This window comes from Pelodiscus sinensis, chromosome 3 (genome assembly GCF_049634645.1).
Source record: "Pelodiscus sinensis isolate JC-2024 chromosome 3, ASM4963464v1, whole genome shotgun sequence".
In the NCBI taxonomy this organism is placed as follows: Eukaryota; Metazoa; Chordata; order Testudines; family Trionychidae; genus Pelodiscus; species Pelodiscus sinensis.
This window is the reverse complement of record NC_134713.1, coordinates 122,591,465-122,608,382: the sequence shown is the minus strand read 5'-3', so window position 1 is coordinate 122,608,382 and position 16,918 is coordinate 122,591,465. Positions and strand designations below refer to the sequence as shown.

Here is a 16,918-nt window from a genome sequence, read left to right as displayed (position 1 = left end):
CAATCTTGCCTTGGGCTGGTGAGGTGCTGCCAGTGCTTAGTCCCCCACTTTTCCATGATTATGGTCCCACTAACCGACCTAGTATGTAACAGATGCCCTGAAAAGTGTGATGGCCTCTCCTTTGTGCAGATGCATTGGCGTAATAAAAAAAAAAATCCTCAGCAGCCCAGGTTTCCATAAAGAGCTCCTCTTATGGATGGCTGCATCAGAACGGGGACGTGGGAGCTCTCCTCTTGCAAGAATCATAGACTCATAGAATACTAGGACTGGAAGAGACCTCGAGAGGTCTTTGAGTCCAGTCCCCTGCCCTCACAGCAGGACCCAGGACTGTCTAGATCATCCCTGATAGGTGTCTGTCTAGCCTGCTCTTAAATATCTCCAGAGATGGAGATTCCACAACCTCCCTAGGCAGCTTATTCCAGTGTTTCACTACCCTGACAGGTAGGAAGTTTTTCTTAATGTGCCACCTAAACCTCCCTTGCTGCAGTTTAAGCCCATTGCCTCTTGTCCTATCTGAGGATAGAGAGCACCCCATTTTGTACTTGAGCAAGAAGTTGCTGTGCTGAGAAAAAGAATAGGCAGTGATTGAGAGGGAATGCCTTGGGATAAAGCGGGTCCCTAAGGCCCCTAGATTTACTTGGGGCACGTTCTCCTTTCCTCCCAGACCACGCCTCTCTAAAATGGCTTCATGTCATGAGAGAAAAAAACCTCAGGCTGGCCCAGTGGTACTTAGTTCGGCTGCCTTACGCATTTATGGTCCGCCAGTGAGTCCGGGCCAATGTGGATGTTTTTCATGAGCAGCAGGGGACCGGGAAGACAAAGAGCATCTCTGACTCCACTCTTTGGGTGGGAGGGAGGAGAGTGCATAGCAGGGTGGTCTGCCACTTTAAATGTCCACACAGCTAAGGAGCAGCAAGCCCTGGCTTAAGAAGAAGACTAACAGGCAGGTGCTGAGAACCAGTTGATCCAACTAAGCAGCAGCTGATGATTACTCCAGCTCCCAGCTGGGAGAGAGAAGTGAGGACCCAAGTTGGGGGAGGCAACCAGCCAGGACAGACAGACGCTTCCCTGAGGGGCAGTAGCAGAAGGCTACAACAAGGCAGGTAAGCCCAGGCTTAAAGGAGGTTCCTGAGTCTTAGCTAGTTGGGAGGGGGACCCTGTAGTATCAGCCCAGGTCAGGTCTATTCCTGTTGTCATGGCTCCAGCGTGGTTTGTTTGGTAGAAGAATAAAAAAGCCTGTGCTACAGGCTAAAGCAGAGCTGGGCCTTGTTGGCCATTTGCCTTCCTCTGGATGGACAGGCCTCCTAGCCCAACACGTATCTAGGCATGCCACCATCAACCCTACCTCAGGGTGAGCTCTGAGTGGCAAAGAACCTCCACAGCAGGGAAAGTCTCCTGGCTGTGGAAAGGAGCCAGAGCCAGGACTTGCCTGTGTCCTGGGGATCTCCAGCTGTGGAAATAGGCTTCTGAGGCCCATGGCAACGGATATAAATCAGAGCAGCCCTCAGGTCCTTCTAATACATGGCAGGGAGCAGCACAGCAGGCTCAAGGGAATGGTAAAGAGGCTTCGAGTCCTCTCTGCACAAGCATGATCTCTAGAGTGCCCTGTGTGCTCCTCAGGCCCAATTATGGAGTGTAGCCAATGGCTTTTGTCAATCAAGATGAACAGAACGATCTCTAATTCCCTATCCAGTCTCTTATGGAGTGGCTTAACGAGAATTATTCTGTGTTTACATAATATAATTTACTCTGCTGAGGGCTTTGGAGGGTCTGGCCTTAGAATTGTTGCATTGCAAATGCCAGTGCATCTAACGTATCTATTAAGCCGCCTCTCTTGTGGAGCAAGCTATGGGGTAAGGTTGCCATTGCTGGAGTTGCTAGACTGATTTTATTGGTGTAAACTAAATGCGTGTGTTCCAAATGAGCTTGTATGTCCCGTGTGTCAGAAAACCTTTGCAAAATCTACCTCTCTTGACAGAAGATAATTCATCTCCCTCATTTTAAAGGTGATGCAGATGACGTCTGAGCTTGTAAGAGTGAGCCTTGGCTGTGAAATTTGACAGGTGCCTAGAGAGCAAGTGCTTTCTCTTGGCTATTTCAGTCAGCTGGGTAGATTACTCTCATTTGGCCCGTGTCAAGCTATAAGGGACACTGTGGAGGTCCCATCCAGTTTGAAAGGGGAGAGTTTATTATCCAGCCAGTCATGCTTAGAAGCATCTTGCTTTTGCTACAGCTGGGGAAAAAAGTGAGGGGAGGGCTTTTGGTGCAGCGTTAGCTGGATGCCCTTTAAATTAGGGGAGACTCAGCTTACAGGGAGGGCACTGCACTTTCAGCTCAGTTCAAAAGTTCAGAAAAAGGCAACAAATATGATTAAGGGTTTGGAACAGCTGCCATATGAGGAGAGATTAACTAGGACTTTTCAGCTTAGAAAAGAGGAGACTAAGGAGAAATGTGATTGAGGTCTATAAAATCATGACTGGAGAGAGAAAGTAAGGACATTTATTTACTAGCTCTCATGACATAAGAACTAGGGGGGTCACCAAATTAAATTAAAACAAACAATAGGAAGTATTTCTTCCCACAACACACTGACAACCTGTGGAACTCTTTGCTAGAGGAAGTTGCGAAGACTAGGACTTTAACAGGGTTCAAAAAAGAGCTAGATAAGTTCATAGAGGATAAGTCCACCAATTGCTATTAGCCAGGATGGGCAGGAATGGTGTCCCTAGCCTGTTTTTCAGAAGCTGGGAATGGGTGACAGGGGAGGGATTACAAGAAGATTCCCTGTTCTGTTCACTCCCTCTGGGTTATCTGTCATTGGCCGCTGTCAGAAGACAGGTTGCTGGGCTAGATGGACCATTGGTCTGACCCTGAATGGCTGTTCTTATGCTCTTAGTCAAGAGACCTATTCCTAGGGCTCCCACCAACTTCACCTCTCTGCCTCAGTTTCTGCAACACATGTCCTTTCACTATTTAGATTATAAACTCTTTGGAGCTGGGACACTTTTATTTATATATATATACACACACCTAGCCCACCGAGGTCCTGAGCTCAATTATTGTCTCTAAGGGCATGTCTACAGTGGGGAGTTATTTCAAAATAACTCTCCTTATTTTGAAATAACAAGATGAGCATCCACATTATGAAATCTGTTTAGAAACAAAGGGGCTTGTTATTTCAAAAGAGTAACTCCTGCTTGTGAAGAGGAATAAGCTTATTTTGAAATAAATGACTCCCAAAATAACTATTTCGAAATAACTTGATAGTACAGACATGACCTAAGTGTTATTAAAAATAACAATATGCACTGTCTCTGATAATACACTGTGCTACATATGCACAACTGCTAACATGCATCCATTGAAACGGATGGTTCCAAGTTTTTTTGAGTGCCTGGTATATGAAGTCCTGTAGTTATAAACCCCTAGATGGATTGTCTCCTACAAAAAATATTTTTAAAAATGAAGATTGAGCATTATTTTTAGCATTCCTACCAGCCGACTCAAAACATCTAAAATTAGTTTGCCTAGACAAATACACTTGTCATACTTATTACATTCCTGTGGAAATCAAAATCCTGACTCACAATATTCCAAGTCAGCTGTCTGGACTGGGTGGAAAGGCACATATATATTTTTGTAACTGTAATTCTCCGGAACTGTTTGTTGGGATTAATGAGTAGCTTTCCTATTCAGCACGGGGTACACATCTATTTTTCCATGTTAGGATGAGTGCATTATGAGGGCCATATGACTTAAAAAATGGAACACTTTGCCAATGCACTTAATCATAAACGCTAATGGAACTTCTAGGAATCCTGATCTATAGTGTTTTTTAATAGGATCAAGTGCTGCAGTTTTGATGAATACAGGCAGTCCCCGACTTACGTTGGATCCGCACTTACGAATGGGGCTTTTCTCGCCCCGGAGCTCACGGGCGGCGGGTCGCCACCCGTGTCCTCCGGGGCAAGAAAAGCTTCTCCCTGGTCTGCTGGGGGGGGAGGTTCCAGCAAAGCCGCTGGACCCCCCCAGCAGACCAGGGACATGCGAGCAAAGCCGCCCAGGCGGGGACTTTGCTCTGGTGTCCCTGGTCTGCTGGGGGGGTCCAGCAGCTTTGCTGGACCCCCCCAGCAGACCAGAGGGACAGGAGCAAAGCCTTGGAGCATGCCCGCAGCGGGACAGCCCAGGCGCGCTCCAAGGCTTTGCTCCCCGTCTTCCTGGTCTGACCAGCAGACCAGGGAGATGGGGAGCAAAGCCTCCGAGCACGCCAGCAGTGGGACAGCTGTGGCGCGCCTGGACTGTCTCGCTGCCCGCATGCTCTGCGGCTTTGCTCCGCGTCTCCCAGATCAGCAGACCAGGGAGACGGAGCAAAGCCGTGGAGGACTTGGGCCACCCCCGTCTCCCTGGTCTGCTGGGGGGGGGTGCAGCTAGTGCCCCCCCTCCCCAGCAGACCAGGCTTTTCTTGCCTACCCCTGGGGTAGAGCAGCTGGGGGCTGCCGGGTTGGTCCCGCAGCGCCGCTCCGGACCAACCCAGCATCTGTCCCAGGCGTCCCCAAGTCAGCCGCTGCTGAAACTGACCAGCGGCTGACTACAGGAAGCCAGAGGCAGAGTTGCTCTGCCCCAGGCTTCCTGGAATCAGCCGCTGATCAGTTTCAGCAGCAGCTGACTTGGGGACGCCTGGGGTTCTTAAGTTGAATCTGTATGTAAGTCAGAACTGGCATCCAGATTCAGCCGCAGTTGAAACTGATTAGTTTCAGCAGCGGCTGACGCCAGTTCCGACTTACATACAGATTCAACTTAAGAACAAACCTACAGTCCGTATCTTGTACGTAACCTGGGGACTGCCTGTACTCATAGAACCTCTATAAGAAGCAGTGGGTGGGTAAATGCTAAACCTTTATGGTGCCAGCCATTAATGATTCAGTAAAAAGAAAATGTGAAGCTAGAATGTGAGGTTGCTTTTCAACCAGTTGTTGGCCATGAAGTAATTTCGTCATTGGGACTGTTTCAAAAATGGCCTTCTTTTTATCTCGCTTACACTGGCTTTACAACTATGAGAGCCTCTTTCTCCACCCTGCCCACTTCAACAAACTTATTCTGGCTTATGCTGATGCAAGTGAGCAAAGAATCAGGCCCAAAGATTACACAAATGCAGTAGGTGCCTGATCCTATCTGCATCCTCTGTGCAGGACTCTCATGAAAGCCTGTATGTATGGAGCAAGATTGCACAATTGGGCCCTATGGAAAGTGAGATTTGAGCAGAATATGTCCTATAAAAAGCCAATGCTGACTGCTATAAAAATAATGTAGAGTTAAAATGTAATTAATTCAATTGAATTGTAAAAAACAGCCTTTATCCTGAGCGTTCTTCGCTGTTAACTTTCAAGCATGCCTGAAAGGTTTTATGAAAGCTAAAATCAAATCAAGCCTGTTGGTGATGGATTTAGAGCTACTCTATAATTTATTAATACTGTATGTTGATCTGATTAGTAGGGTGTTTACTGTTGGAATGGGTTGTTTTTAATTCAGTAGAAGGCTGTCAGGGAAAAGCAAGCAGAAAAGGAAGACTGGCTCAAGATAAACATTTTTCTGCAAACACTGGAGGATTGTTAAGAGACAATACGAGGACAGGGGAAAAGTCCTGCACAGACTGGAGATCAAAAGAACTACAGCAAGGTTTAAAAAGGGGGAAAAAAAGGAGTGTTGTTTTGGGGGAGCCAGCTGAAGTCATTGGAGACACAGGGAGGGTGTCTGACAAAGGAAGGCCTGCCATGTTCCTATCAGGAGTTGTGCATAGATTTTTATTTTTCCTGAATGCTTGGTTCTTGCTACAAAGACAATACTTGGATTTTAAAAGGCTGCCTGATCACTGCACACCTCTGATCAGACTTCCTGAAGGGAAGATATTATAGAGTCAGTGTGGCTTTCCAAGTAAGCAGGGTGGATGACCAGGTATGGTGGCCCAGGACCCAGTCTAAGGCATTTAGCTACAGTGGCGGTGGTGATGTGTAAGGTTTGTGTAACTACAAGCCACCTTGCTCACTGGCTCATTTTCACTGGCCTTGAGAGGGAGTTGGGATCAGGAGAAGGGGAGGGCTAAGGATGAGGAATTCAGGGTGCAGCAGATGGCTTTGGACTCAGATCAACGGGGCCTTCCGGCTGGGGCAGGAGCTTGGGTGTGGAAGTATGGGCTCTGGGCAAGAGGTATGGGCTCCAGGGTGAGGCCAAATATGAGAGGTTCAGAGCAGGGATGTTACATTTTGAGTAATTGACTAATCGAATAGTCGATGCATTTTTGCATCAACTATTTGATTAATCGATAGAGCGTTTCCACCTTCAAAAGCGAAAGTGCTGTGTGGAGCCTGGGGTCAGCGGGGGAACTCCCTCTGCTGACTCCAGGCTCCATGTGGCACTGCTGCTTTGAAACACCACGGGGAGCCCGGCGTCAGGCTCTTCACGGCATTTCACAGTGGCAACGCCATGTGGAGCCCGGGGTCAGCAGGCAAGTCCCCAGCTTATGCCAAGCTCCACGTGATGCTGCCGCTTTGAAATGCTGCGTGCAGCCTGGGGACACTCCAGCTGGTCCTGGGCTGCATGTGGCGTTTCAAAGCAGCAGTGCCACGTGAAGCCCAGAGTCTGGCCTCAGGCTCCACGCTGCACTGCTGCTTTGAAATACCCTCTCCTCTTTTTCCCCCCCCCACCCCCTTGCTGACACCTATCAAATAGAGGCAGAAAGGGGGGGGGAAGCAACTAGTCATTCACATCCCTAGTTCAGATTGGTAGGGGGTTCAGGGCTGGCCAGGGGGTTGGGGCACGGACTGTGGGTGGTGCTTATTTCAGGCAGCTCCTGGAAGCAGTCAGCATGTCCTGCTTGAGGCCCCACCCCTTCTGGGGGCACAGAGCCAGCCCCCTTCCACACCTTGGCCTATGGTGCAGAGGCAGCAGCCATGGCCAAAGGAGTACACGGAGTCCCCTGGTTGGCCTGCTACTAGGAGCCAAAGGCGGCAGGGCCAAGGGCAGTCCTTCACGTGGTCCGGACTGAGATGTGCCCCCTCAGCACCTCTCCACGGATTTTGGCAGCAATTTAAAGAGGCCCAGGTCTCCAGTCACCAGCACTGTACAGTAGCAGTGGCCAGAAGCTCCAGGCACCTTTACATAGCTGGGCCTTATGGTAACTATCCTTTTGCCTCCTCCCCATATCAGCAAGCCTTCTTCCCTCCCCCCACAGCTCTTATTGGCCACAGCTCCCAGCTAATGGGAACTGCGATGCTGGTGCTCGGGGCAGCATGTGGAGCCCCGTTACGTGCATCTGCCAACATATCCCTCCAGCTCCTAAGAGCCACACAGAGTCAGCTGCTGTGGCCAGCTGGACTTTGAGGGACCTTTTCAACTGGGCATTCTGGTCCAAAACCAGCCACTTGGCAACCCTATTTTTAGCTCAGGCAGGGACTTTCCATCCGACTTGTATGTGTGGTCTTTATCTTGGTAACCCGCCCCCTGCAGCATCAGGAACTAAAGCGGGGGAGGGGGAGGGCGAGTGGAGGGGCTGATTAAGGTGAATCTCTTGGATTGTAAACCCCTCCAGAGACAAAGTGCCCCATGTAGTTGTCAGGCTCTAGGAAAACAAAGGAAGAGCCTTTGGCTTAAAAGGATGCATTTAAACTATCTCAGGAGGACCCAAGGTGACCTCAATTCTTGCAGAAGCTTTGGCCTCTAGCACCTCACAAGACTGATGGTGACTCCTGGTCTGTTTAGTGTGTTTAATCTCGTTAATTGTTTTTTTTGTTGGTTTGTTTTTTTTTAATGTTTTTACCTTAACTTTGTTCAAGTGCAATTTGGTAACTTGTACCGGCTGGCACCACCTTTTGAAAGAAAGCAAAGCACAGTTGCTGGCCATTAGGCAGTCTGGGGATATCGGGCTGTAAGGCAGGGAGCTATGCAGTGTTGAAACCCACCAGTCAGAAAAGAGGGAGATGTGGGTCTCCATTCGACAGCCTCACTCCCAGCTAGCACTTCTCTGTCATGCAGAGTTCTTGCACATGCAAAGGTTTCACCATAAAAAGTCATTGGTAAATGTGTGTGCCCTTACACGGGGCCGGCCCACAACATTTTGGCACCTGAGCCGGGGAGCTCAAATGACGCCCCTATGCCCCCTCGCTTGGGTCAAAACTTTGAAAGGTCTCAATTGTGCCTTCTTCCTGTTCTTCTCCTCTCATGGTACTGTTCTGCTACCTACATATGCACCAGTGGCAGACACAATTTTCTACACTCTGGGTCCTAGTGGCACCCTCTCTCTCCCCCCATAGTCTGGTACCTGAGGCAGCTGCCTCAGTTTGCCTCATGGTGGGGCCAGCCCTGCTTAGAGACCTTCAATGCCTGCCCTTGAGGGATCATGGAGGGGGTCCTACCAGTGTAGTTGCCCTGACATAAGCAGAACCCTGAGATTCTATAAATCTGCAGAGCTATACTTGGAGGAGGCAAAGACGTCTGCACGTATTTGTTTTGTAAATTGTTCTGACAACAGAACATTGAGGGTAAAATCCTGGTTCGCTGATTGCAAAGGAAGTTTTGCCATTAATTTCATAGAATACTAGGACTGGAAGGGACCTCGAGAGGTCATCGAGTCCAGTCCCCTGCCCTCATGGCAGGACCAAATACTGTCTAGACCATCCCTGATAGACATTTATCTAACCTACTCTTAAATATCTCCAGAGATGGGGATTCCACAACCTCCCTGGACAACTTATTCCAGTGTTTACTACCCTGACAGTTAGGAACTTTTTCCTAATGTCCAACCTAAACCTTCCTTGCTGCAGTTTAAGCCCATTGCTTCTTGTTCTATCCTCAGAGGCCAAGATGAACAAGTTTTCTCCCTCCTCCTCATGACACCCTTTTAGATACCTGAAAATGGCTATCATGTTCCCCCCTCAATCTTGTCTTTTCTAAACTAAACAAACCCAATTCTTTCAGCCTTCCCTCATAGGTCATGTTCTCTAGACCTTTAATCATTCTTGTTGCTCTTCTCTGGACCCTCTCCAATTTCTCCACATCTTTCTTGAAATGTGGTGCCCAGAACTGGACACAATACTCCAACTGAGGCCTAACCAGCATAGAGTAGAGCGGAAGAATGACTTCTTATGTCTTGCTCAGTGGGGCTATGATTTCACCTTTTGTAATTCGGAATGCTCACTTAAAAAAAAAGTGGAGCTGAGGAGAAAGTAAGTTTTTCTCTTACTTTCCCCATCTCTTCAGCTTAAATTTTTTTGTTCCCAAAGGAAAAACCTCTTGCTGTGTATTGTTACAATATTCATTTGTAGTTCCTTAAAATACACAATGTTACTTTTCAAAATTGCTGGCAACTTATTTCTATTAATACTTTTTGGCAGACTTTCAATTCAGCTTAGTCTCCCTTTTCACATGTACAGTTCTTTTCAGGCTCATATGAAGTCACATCTAAGTGGCTGACTTTAGGGTATAATCAAGTACTTGGACATCAAAGTCACTTCTTACGTTCACAGACATTTGCATGTACATTTGAAGCAAAAGCAAGGCAGCAGTGCTGAGGTTGAGATGCAAGTCAGGCCCTTTTGTAATCATTCTGCTCTCTGTTAGAAAAACCTTCACAATTTATTAATGCTCCTTGGGTATCTTTATTTTCATCCATTCTTCCTGGAGCTCAATATTATAGAGAAATCATTATGATTTGTGACTGTCATGAAATTAACAATTATTGATTTACTGGCATTGCAAGAACATACATTTATTATGCTGAATTTATGTATTCATTTACCTTTGCACCAAACTATGGCTTGGGATTACAGCTACAGTATAGTGCTAAGTGTTACATTTAAAATGTGTTCTGTAAACTCTTTCATTTTTGTTTGACAGCATTCCCTGTTAAGTTTTCCTTAGTACCTTTTGCTCTGCAGGCATCTCAAAGGCCTATATACAAAGCATTGTTTCAGACTGAACAGGTGAGTGTTTGCATTCCACGGTACCTTACACTCAGCAATGTGCATCAATGATGCCTGTTCGGATTGGGAAGCTGTTCAGGACACTTGAACAGTTCCCAGTTGCATTAGATGGGTAGGAGAGGGAAGTAAGGAGGAATGTGGGCTCTGAGCTGTTTTCTCTAAAGGGGTAATGCAGTAGTAGCTACTGAACTTTATTTCCTTGCCCCAGGCTCATGACATGGGCCAAGGTCGCAAACTGCTAATACCCATCACACTGTAGGAGTCTGTAACCAGTAATTCCTGCTTTATATCAAAGGAAGTTGGGTGAGGGCATACACTGGTAACTCTAAGACAGCTGTGTCAATTGTGCTTATCCTCTACTTTGTGTATTTGCCCTGATTTTTTTTTAAAGGGGGTATGAAATATCCCACCTGGAGATGCCCATATGAGAAGAGGCATAACCTCCATTTCAAGCCTCTAAGACTAAGTGAAATAAAGGCTCACTGGTCTCCTTGTCCTAGTTGCTCCTGCAGAGATCTCTGGCTTGAAATCTACTACAGCTGGGGAGGGAATGAACCAACACATCCCTCTATTCTCCACCAACCACTCCCCACTAATGCACTTTTGTATGGTATCTGCCCCATGTTCTGGACCCCTAAGGTGGCCTTTTGAAACAGCTTTAAGAGGCCCTAACAGTGTGACACCATAAACTAAGCCATGCGGAAGACCAAAACCCCAGGACTACCATGCAATCTACCTTAGTTCTTGGTACACAACTCCTCAAATCTGAGTACTGAACTCTGAATCTCATGTGTTCTGAAATAACAGGTTTATTTATCCCTGACAGAATAATACAGTAGAAAGTTTCTGGTCCTAAATATGGATTTTTTTTTTTATATGGCTAAGGATCAGTTTGACAAATCTGTCTCCTTTCTGACTGATACAGCCATCCTGCCCTCTGTTAAAAGCTAAGCAGGACTTGATGGCTTACCAGCAATTTATACCTTTTTTTTTTCCCTAAAAAAAGTGGAACAGCTTTCACGTACCTGGGCACTAACATCCATTTGATATGTAAAGTTATTCTATGCTCTGTTAGGGGTTAGATCCTCCAGTGAATATGGACTGCAATTTACCTAGGACAATTTATGCCAGCTCCCTAGGATTCCTCACATCTTGCCTAATACCAATGCAGTTATAACAGATTGGAGATAAAATTAGAACATTTGAGAGCTGCTTGATCATGTTGTGTCTCCATATCAGAGGAGTCTTTTTTCTATTGCTCATTTATTTGGTTCCTTAATGATTTTTAGAACCCAGCTGATACTGGTAGAAACTCAGACTAATTAGTTAGCTAATAAAATAAAGCTCAGAATGGGAATATTCCTGGTAAAGGAATTGTGGACATGTCAAAGTAACAGCTGCAGGATTAACATGTCAGATGTTTTCATTATAAGCAGTAGCAATGCAATGCAGTAAAACAATAAAAGGCTATAACTGAAGTCTCAGTTTTAGGGAGTAGGCTTCAGATCTGTATTTAGCCATTCATGATATAGGTTGAACCTCTCTGCCCTGGCAACATCTGTGGTCCAGCATGATTTTAGTCAGTCAGATGTCTACTTATCATGGAGGTGGTCAAATTTCCCATGGTCCTGTAAAGTTGGCTTACAGCCACCAGTCCTAGTTCTCACTGTTCTGTGCTATTTGATGTGCTTTCGTTTACTCCTACATGTTTTCAAGAGCCCAGTAAGCAGTGGAAGTGTTGGTAATGCCGCTAGACCACAATGACCTCCCATAGTTTGGTAAATTCTCTAGTTTGGCGCTGGTCAGGTCCCGAGGGTGCTGGACTAGAGAGGTTCCCCTTGCACCGAGGCTTGTGCATAATTTTCTTTCCATCTTATTTTTTTTTTCATATTGCAGCTGCAATATCTTCATTCAGGCTGCTGATTTAAACAGAATTGCTACAGGTTTGGTTGGTTTTTAAATTCCAAATTCTAATCTTTTGATTCCATCTTTCAGTCTACAAAATTAAAATAGATGGCAGTCTGTACTAAACTCCAGGTAATTCTCTTCCTCCCTCATCTTATTAAACTGTAACTTAGAAAAAAGGGGTACAAAGTCTTTATTTTCATTATATTTAATACAATGTTAAGAAAGATGCAGGGTAAAATGTCTACATTTTGAAAGGTCAGAATTGTTTAAGTCTCCCAGTTTTAAGTCATTTTCCCCCTACCACACAATTTATAGTTGCCCAAGATATTGTACTATTTTGCTCCAGGTGAAGTAAAGAGATAGTATGGTTTAATAAAAGAGAAGCAATAAAAACAATGTTTTCAAGTGGATTTATTAAAGGTTTATTAATATAAAATGTGACCAATACAATTTCTGTAAGAATTTTGAATAAAAAACATATCAAAGAAAGGGAGGAACATTAGTTTTCAGACTCATAGAACAACAAGGAAAAACATTGCGATGAGCAATTTTTCTGCAGCATGTTCTACCAGCTGCTCCCAAGGTGTACAGTATGCAGCACTGGAGGAGGAGACTAAGGGGCATGGATCAAAGCGGATTATACATATTTCATCATTTTAGCAGAGATTTAAAAATGCTCCTCCCAACATTTAAGAAATTTTCCACAAATAGCAACAATAACTGAAGTAAACTTGGTCTCCTGTTTTGATTTGAAGCATTTATTGTGAAACCAAATGTTTCAAGGAATAAAAAACACTTGGATTTGAAGTTCTATTAATAGCTGCAAAATACATGTTTAGTGTCATTCAGCATTTTTTTTTAAAAAAAAAATCCAAGGATTTAGTGCAGATTTGCACTTTATGTAGAGGACTGTTCTACATCTATAGAATTTGTGCTCAAGTCACAATTTTAGTGTCAGATGAGTAACAGCTCCAAGAGTCATTTAAGAAATATTAAACTGAACAGCTAAAGTTGTACATATAATCCAGGCAAAAAACTTAAAAGGAGAAAACTTGTCCTGAACTGAAGCGTACTAATACAAACCCCATTTTATAACTTTTTGGGTGGGGTGGATAGGGAGACTCATCTGGGAGGAATGAAAGTAAAGAAACTTCTGAAATACTATAAGACTAGGCTACTAAATACACTTAATCTAAGTATGTGTAGCAATTTACCTCAAACAAAACTGAATGACATTTCCTCAAGTTCTTTCTTACTAGCCATCTGCATTATTTTTATTACTAGAAGTGGGTACTTGTTTTGACCAAGGCTATATTTTGACATTAGGCTGCATTATTTACTGCTATTGATACCAACATGTGTCTGTCTACAAAGCAAACAATGCAGCAATACAGCAGTTTACAGACTAGATACTGGAAGATTTGGAAGGGTTTTTTTTTTTTTTTTTTTTTTTTTAAAACATCCTTGAATGTTAGGAAAACATTCTGCAGAAAGTCTGAAATGTGCTGGTTCAACTGCTACTGTTAGGCTACGTCTACACTGGCCCCTTTTCCGGAAGGGACATGTTAATTTCAGCTATCGTAGTAGGGAAATCCGCGGGGGATTTCAATATCCCCCGCGGCATTTAAATAAAAATGTCCGCCGCTTTTTTCCGGCTTTTAAAAAAGCCGGAAAAGAGCGTCTACACTGGCCCCGATCCTCCGGAAAAAGCGCCCTTTTCCGGAGGCTCTTATTCCTACTTTGAAGTAGGAATAAGAGCCTCCGGAAAAGGGCGCTTTTTCCGGAGGATCGGGGCCAGTGTAGACGCTCTTTTCCGGCTTTAAAAGCTGGAAAAAAGCGGCGGACATTTTTATTTAAATGCCGCGGGGGGATATTGAAATCCCCCGCGGATTTCCCTACTACGATAGCTGAAATTAACATGCCCCTTCCGGAAAAGGGGCCAGTGTAGACGAGCCCTTAAAGATTGCAAACTGTCAAATGTCAGCCCAAGAGAGGCCTTGGCGTTATGATCTAGCTGGTAGAGACTATCCATCAGTTGGCCTTGATATAGCTTTCGCATTGACTGACTAAAATGAGTTGTAGATTTTGCCAGCTACCCCAAAAGAAATATTCTCTGAACCAAATTACTGAGGTAAAAGTGAAAGGTCATAAGCCTTTGGCATCAGAGAGACCATTCACTGTTGTGCGTAAGGGGAATTAAGGCTTCAAGGCAAGGTAAACACAGTGAGAGTCAGTGTGTAAATTATGGTGCATTTCAGAGATGGCAGTTCAAAGATAGCTTTATTCTGTTTTCTATACTGAACACCAGCTTGCCACGTACCCTTCCAAGAGTCTATTTGTCTCATGTTGCACACCAGAGAATGTATGCACAAGAGGAGAAAGAGCACCAGAAACTAAGTTGACTTGTACTCGAGGAATAGCCGTTTTAAACATAAAAATCTTATTGCTATAACTTGTGGCAAAGCATATCAGTTTACTGTAACACACTTAGGTGGTGATTTATACTTCTGGAGATAAGTATTTCATTCCAACACGTCAGCTTGCAGGAGTTAGCACAATATATAAGGAAATCAGTGTCCACTGTAGGTATGCATTTCCCAAGATTGTGTTTTTCAGTCTAACCCAAAACAAGTACTATTCCCCTATGCATTGCATGTTTGGAGGAAAATATTTTTTTTTCCCCCACAGAAAACTGACTTTATTCCATTTCTGGGGTACAGCTGCAATGCTACTTTAGATCAGAGTTTCTGCAGCTCCTGGTGGCTGGAAACGGTAAACCGTAGCCAAGGAGAACTGTGAGGCTCCATGGCTACGGACACTTTAGATAAACAAAGTGGCACAGGCCCGCAACCCACTTTGAGAAACACTGCTTTAGATCAATTCTTGGGGCAAAACCCTTATACTTTCTCAAAACAGCAGTAGAGAAATTGACTAAATACAAAATATACAAAGTTAATATAATTTTTAATATGCTTATTTTTTCCATGGTTTTTTTTCCCCCCCATCAGTTAACTGAAGCACGCAGGACAGTGTTTTGGTAGCTTATTTAGAGCAATACTCCATTTGATTTTTGTAGTGACCTATCAGGTTGCTTAGCCTTGTTGGCTATGTTGCTACTGAAAATAGAAACCTGTTCTTGGTAGAGTCATTCATTTGAATGAGAGGTTTTGATTAGGTTTATCTATCCTTAATACACAAATTGGTAGAAAACTAGTCCCTCAATAAAATAACTATTCAACTTGTAACAGACATTTGAAAAAACCCAAAGTGAGACCACATTTCTATCACTGGATCATTTTTAAAATATAAAAATGCAGCTGGTCTTACAAAAATGTTTATACAAAGCCCAACTTTGAGTTTGAAACTTTTTTTTAAATACACAGATGCTAGTTAGTAACTTAACATACACTGAGAAAGATGTCCCTTTTTCTTCCCAAAATTGATCTGAACTATTCTGAGGTATCTTTACCAGTTGTCTAGAAAATCAAATCCAGTCTTCAAGATAACATTGCTGGTATTAATCTGTAAGAGAAACACAAACTTAGGTTTAAAAGAAAATAGAGCATTACAAATGAACTGACTCTTAGATCTAAGAGTAAATAAAAAAAATTAAGCCAATGCTTAAAGGCAAATAGTCTATCAACATTTCACATTCTTCCCCTATACTCCTGCATGCCTGAAAAGCATCTGCTCTAGAAAATTAGACATATGTTAAAAATATCCACATAGGAGTAGAGAAAAGGTATTTCTAATTAATAGAGTAATCAGTACTGTGTGTTCTGCTGGTCAAAGGATTTCCTTATTCCCTCTTACTAACTCACATGATTATTTTTCAGGCTAGGAGAGTGGATGAGGGAGAAGAAAACATGCACAACCCATCAACTGTACATTAATTCAAACAGATTACTTATTATGTAAGTAATGACGACACCAACATTATCTACTCATTGGCTTCCCAAGAACTTAATCTCTTACAGTTCAGAAGGCCACTGCCAAGACATTTAATTGAAATCTTGCATACTATAATACTTCTGGAATATTACAGTTTTATACATATCAGACTGGCTACCATCATATAATGAACTTTGGGTTTATGAAAGGTACTTATCCTATTATAATAGGATAGGAGTCATCTTTTCAGGAGTAGGTGCAACACAAGAGTCACACAAATTCATTCATTTCCCCATCTCATTTTTCAGCCTAAGTCAGGGAGCCAAATTGGTTGTATTAAACTGAAGTAGCAAACAGACCTGAGAAGTTATCTAAATTTTGCTCTCTAAAAATACATGTTTAAATTCAAAGCTTCAAAAGTGGTCAACATCTGAACTATCAGAATGTAAGGTTAGCTAAACCACCTCAGTTGCCACTAACTTCATAAAGAAATGGGAGAAAACGGTGAAATTCAAGTAAGGCTTCTATACAGAAAATTAAATTGTTAAATTTAGATTCAACATTCAATAATTACAAATACAGAAATGGGGTTTTAATTCCGTTGTAAGTGCACATCCCAATGCAACCTTAGTAACAATTCAATAATTAACTCCTTCGTTTAAGAAAACATTTCATTGCCAAAATTTTACACATTTTTACACAATCAATGTAATATTTATCTTAGAGGGTTGTCTGCCTTAAATTCAAAATGGTTGTAGTGATTCCTGTACAGAATAACTTATCTGTTTGTAAAGTAATTACCTGCCAGAGGCATCGCTATGCTACACAAGAGGTGGTATCAGTGAAATAAGGAAGTATTCTTTCCTATCATTTAGTTTTTAAACTGCATGTTACTTTCTTCTTCCCATTGCTTAGGTTAGATGCTGAACAAAATCCTCTCCTTTTCTCAGGATCTATTTGAAAAGCAGATTCTTGTCTAACAACTAAGTTGCTTTCAAGACAGTTTGCGTTAATAAGGCTAAGTCACGAACTTGCTCTATTCCTGCTTTAGCCTTTTCAACTGAGTACACTTGAAAGAAGCCCCACTGGGTAAGTAACTGCTGGGCAGCACAGGGAGGGAGTTTTAAAAACAAAAACCTAGCTCT

The 16,918-nt window shown here is 43.6% G+C and overlaps 1 protein-coding gene and 1 long non-coding RNA gene across 3 annotated transcripts in view; one reads left to right on the top strand and one right to left on the bottom strand.

Annotated features, from left to right (window-relative positions):
• Positions 1 to 967: 967 nt before the first annotated feature.
• The window catches only part of LOC142827960 (uncharacterized), a 16,677-nt gene continuing 726 nt past the window's right edge, over positions 968 to 16,918 (top strand). Inside the window, exons 1-3 of the long non-coding RNA XR_012902783.1 lie at positions 968 to 1,103; positions 15,719 to 15,796; positions 16,689 to 16,862. This is a non-coding gene — a long non-coding RNA (uncharacterized LOC142827960). The remainder of the gene's footprint in view (positions 1,104 to 15,718; positions 15,797 to 16,688; positions 16,863 to 16,918) is intronic.
• C3H1orf198 (chromosome 3 C1orf198 homolog) overlaps positions 14,549 to 16,918 on the bottom strand; it is a 25,170-nt gene continuing 22,800 nt past the window's right edge. For both annotated transcript variants that reach the window (XM_075924711.1, XM_075924710.1), the window contains one exon: positions 14,549 to 15,404. In XM_075924711.1, the coding sequence (XP_075780826.1) occupies positions 15,348 to 15,404 (57 nt within the window). In that variant the 3' untranslated portion in view covers positions 14,549 to 15,347. The remainder of the gene's footprint in view (positions 15,405 to 16,918) is intronic.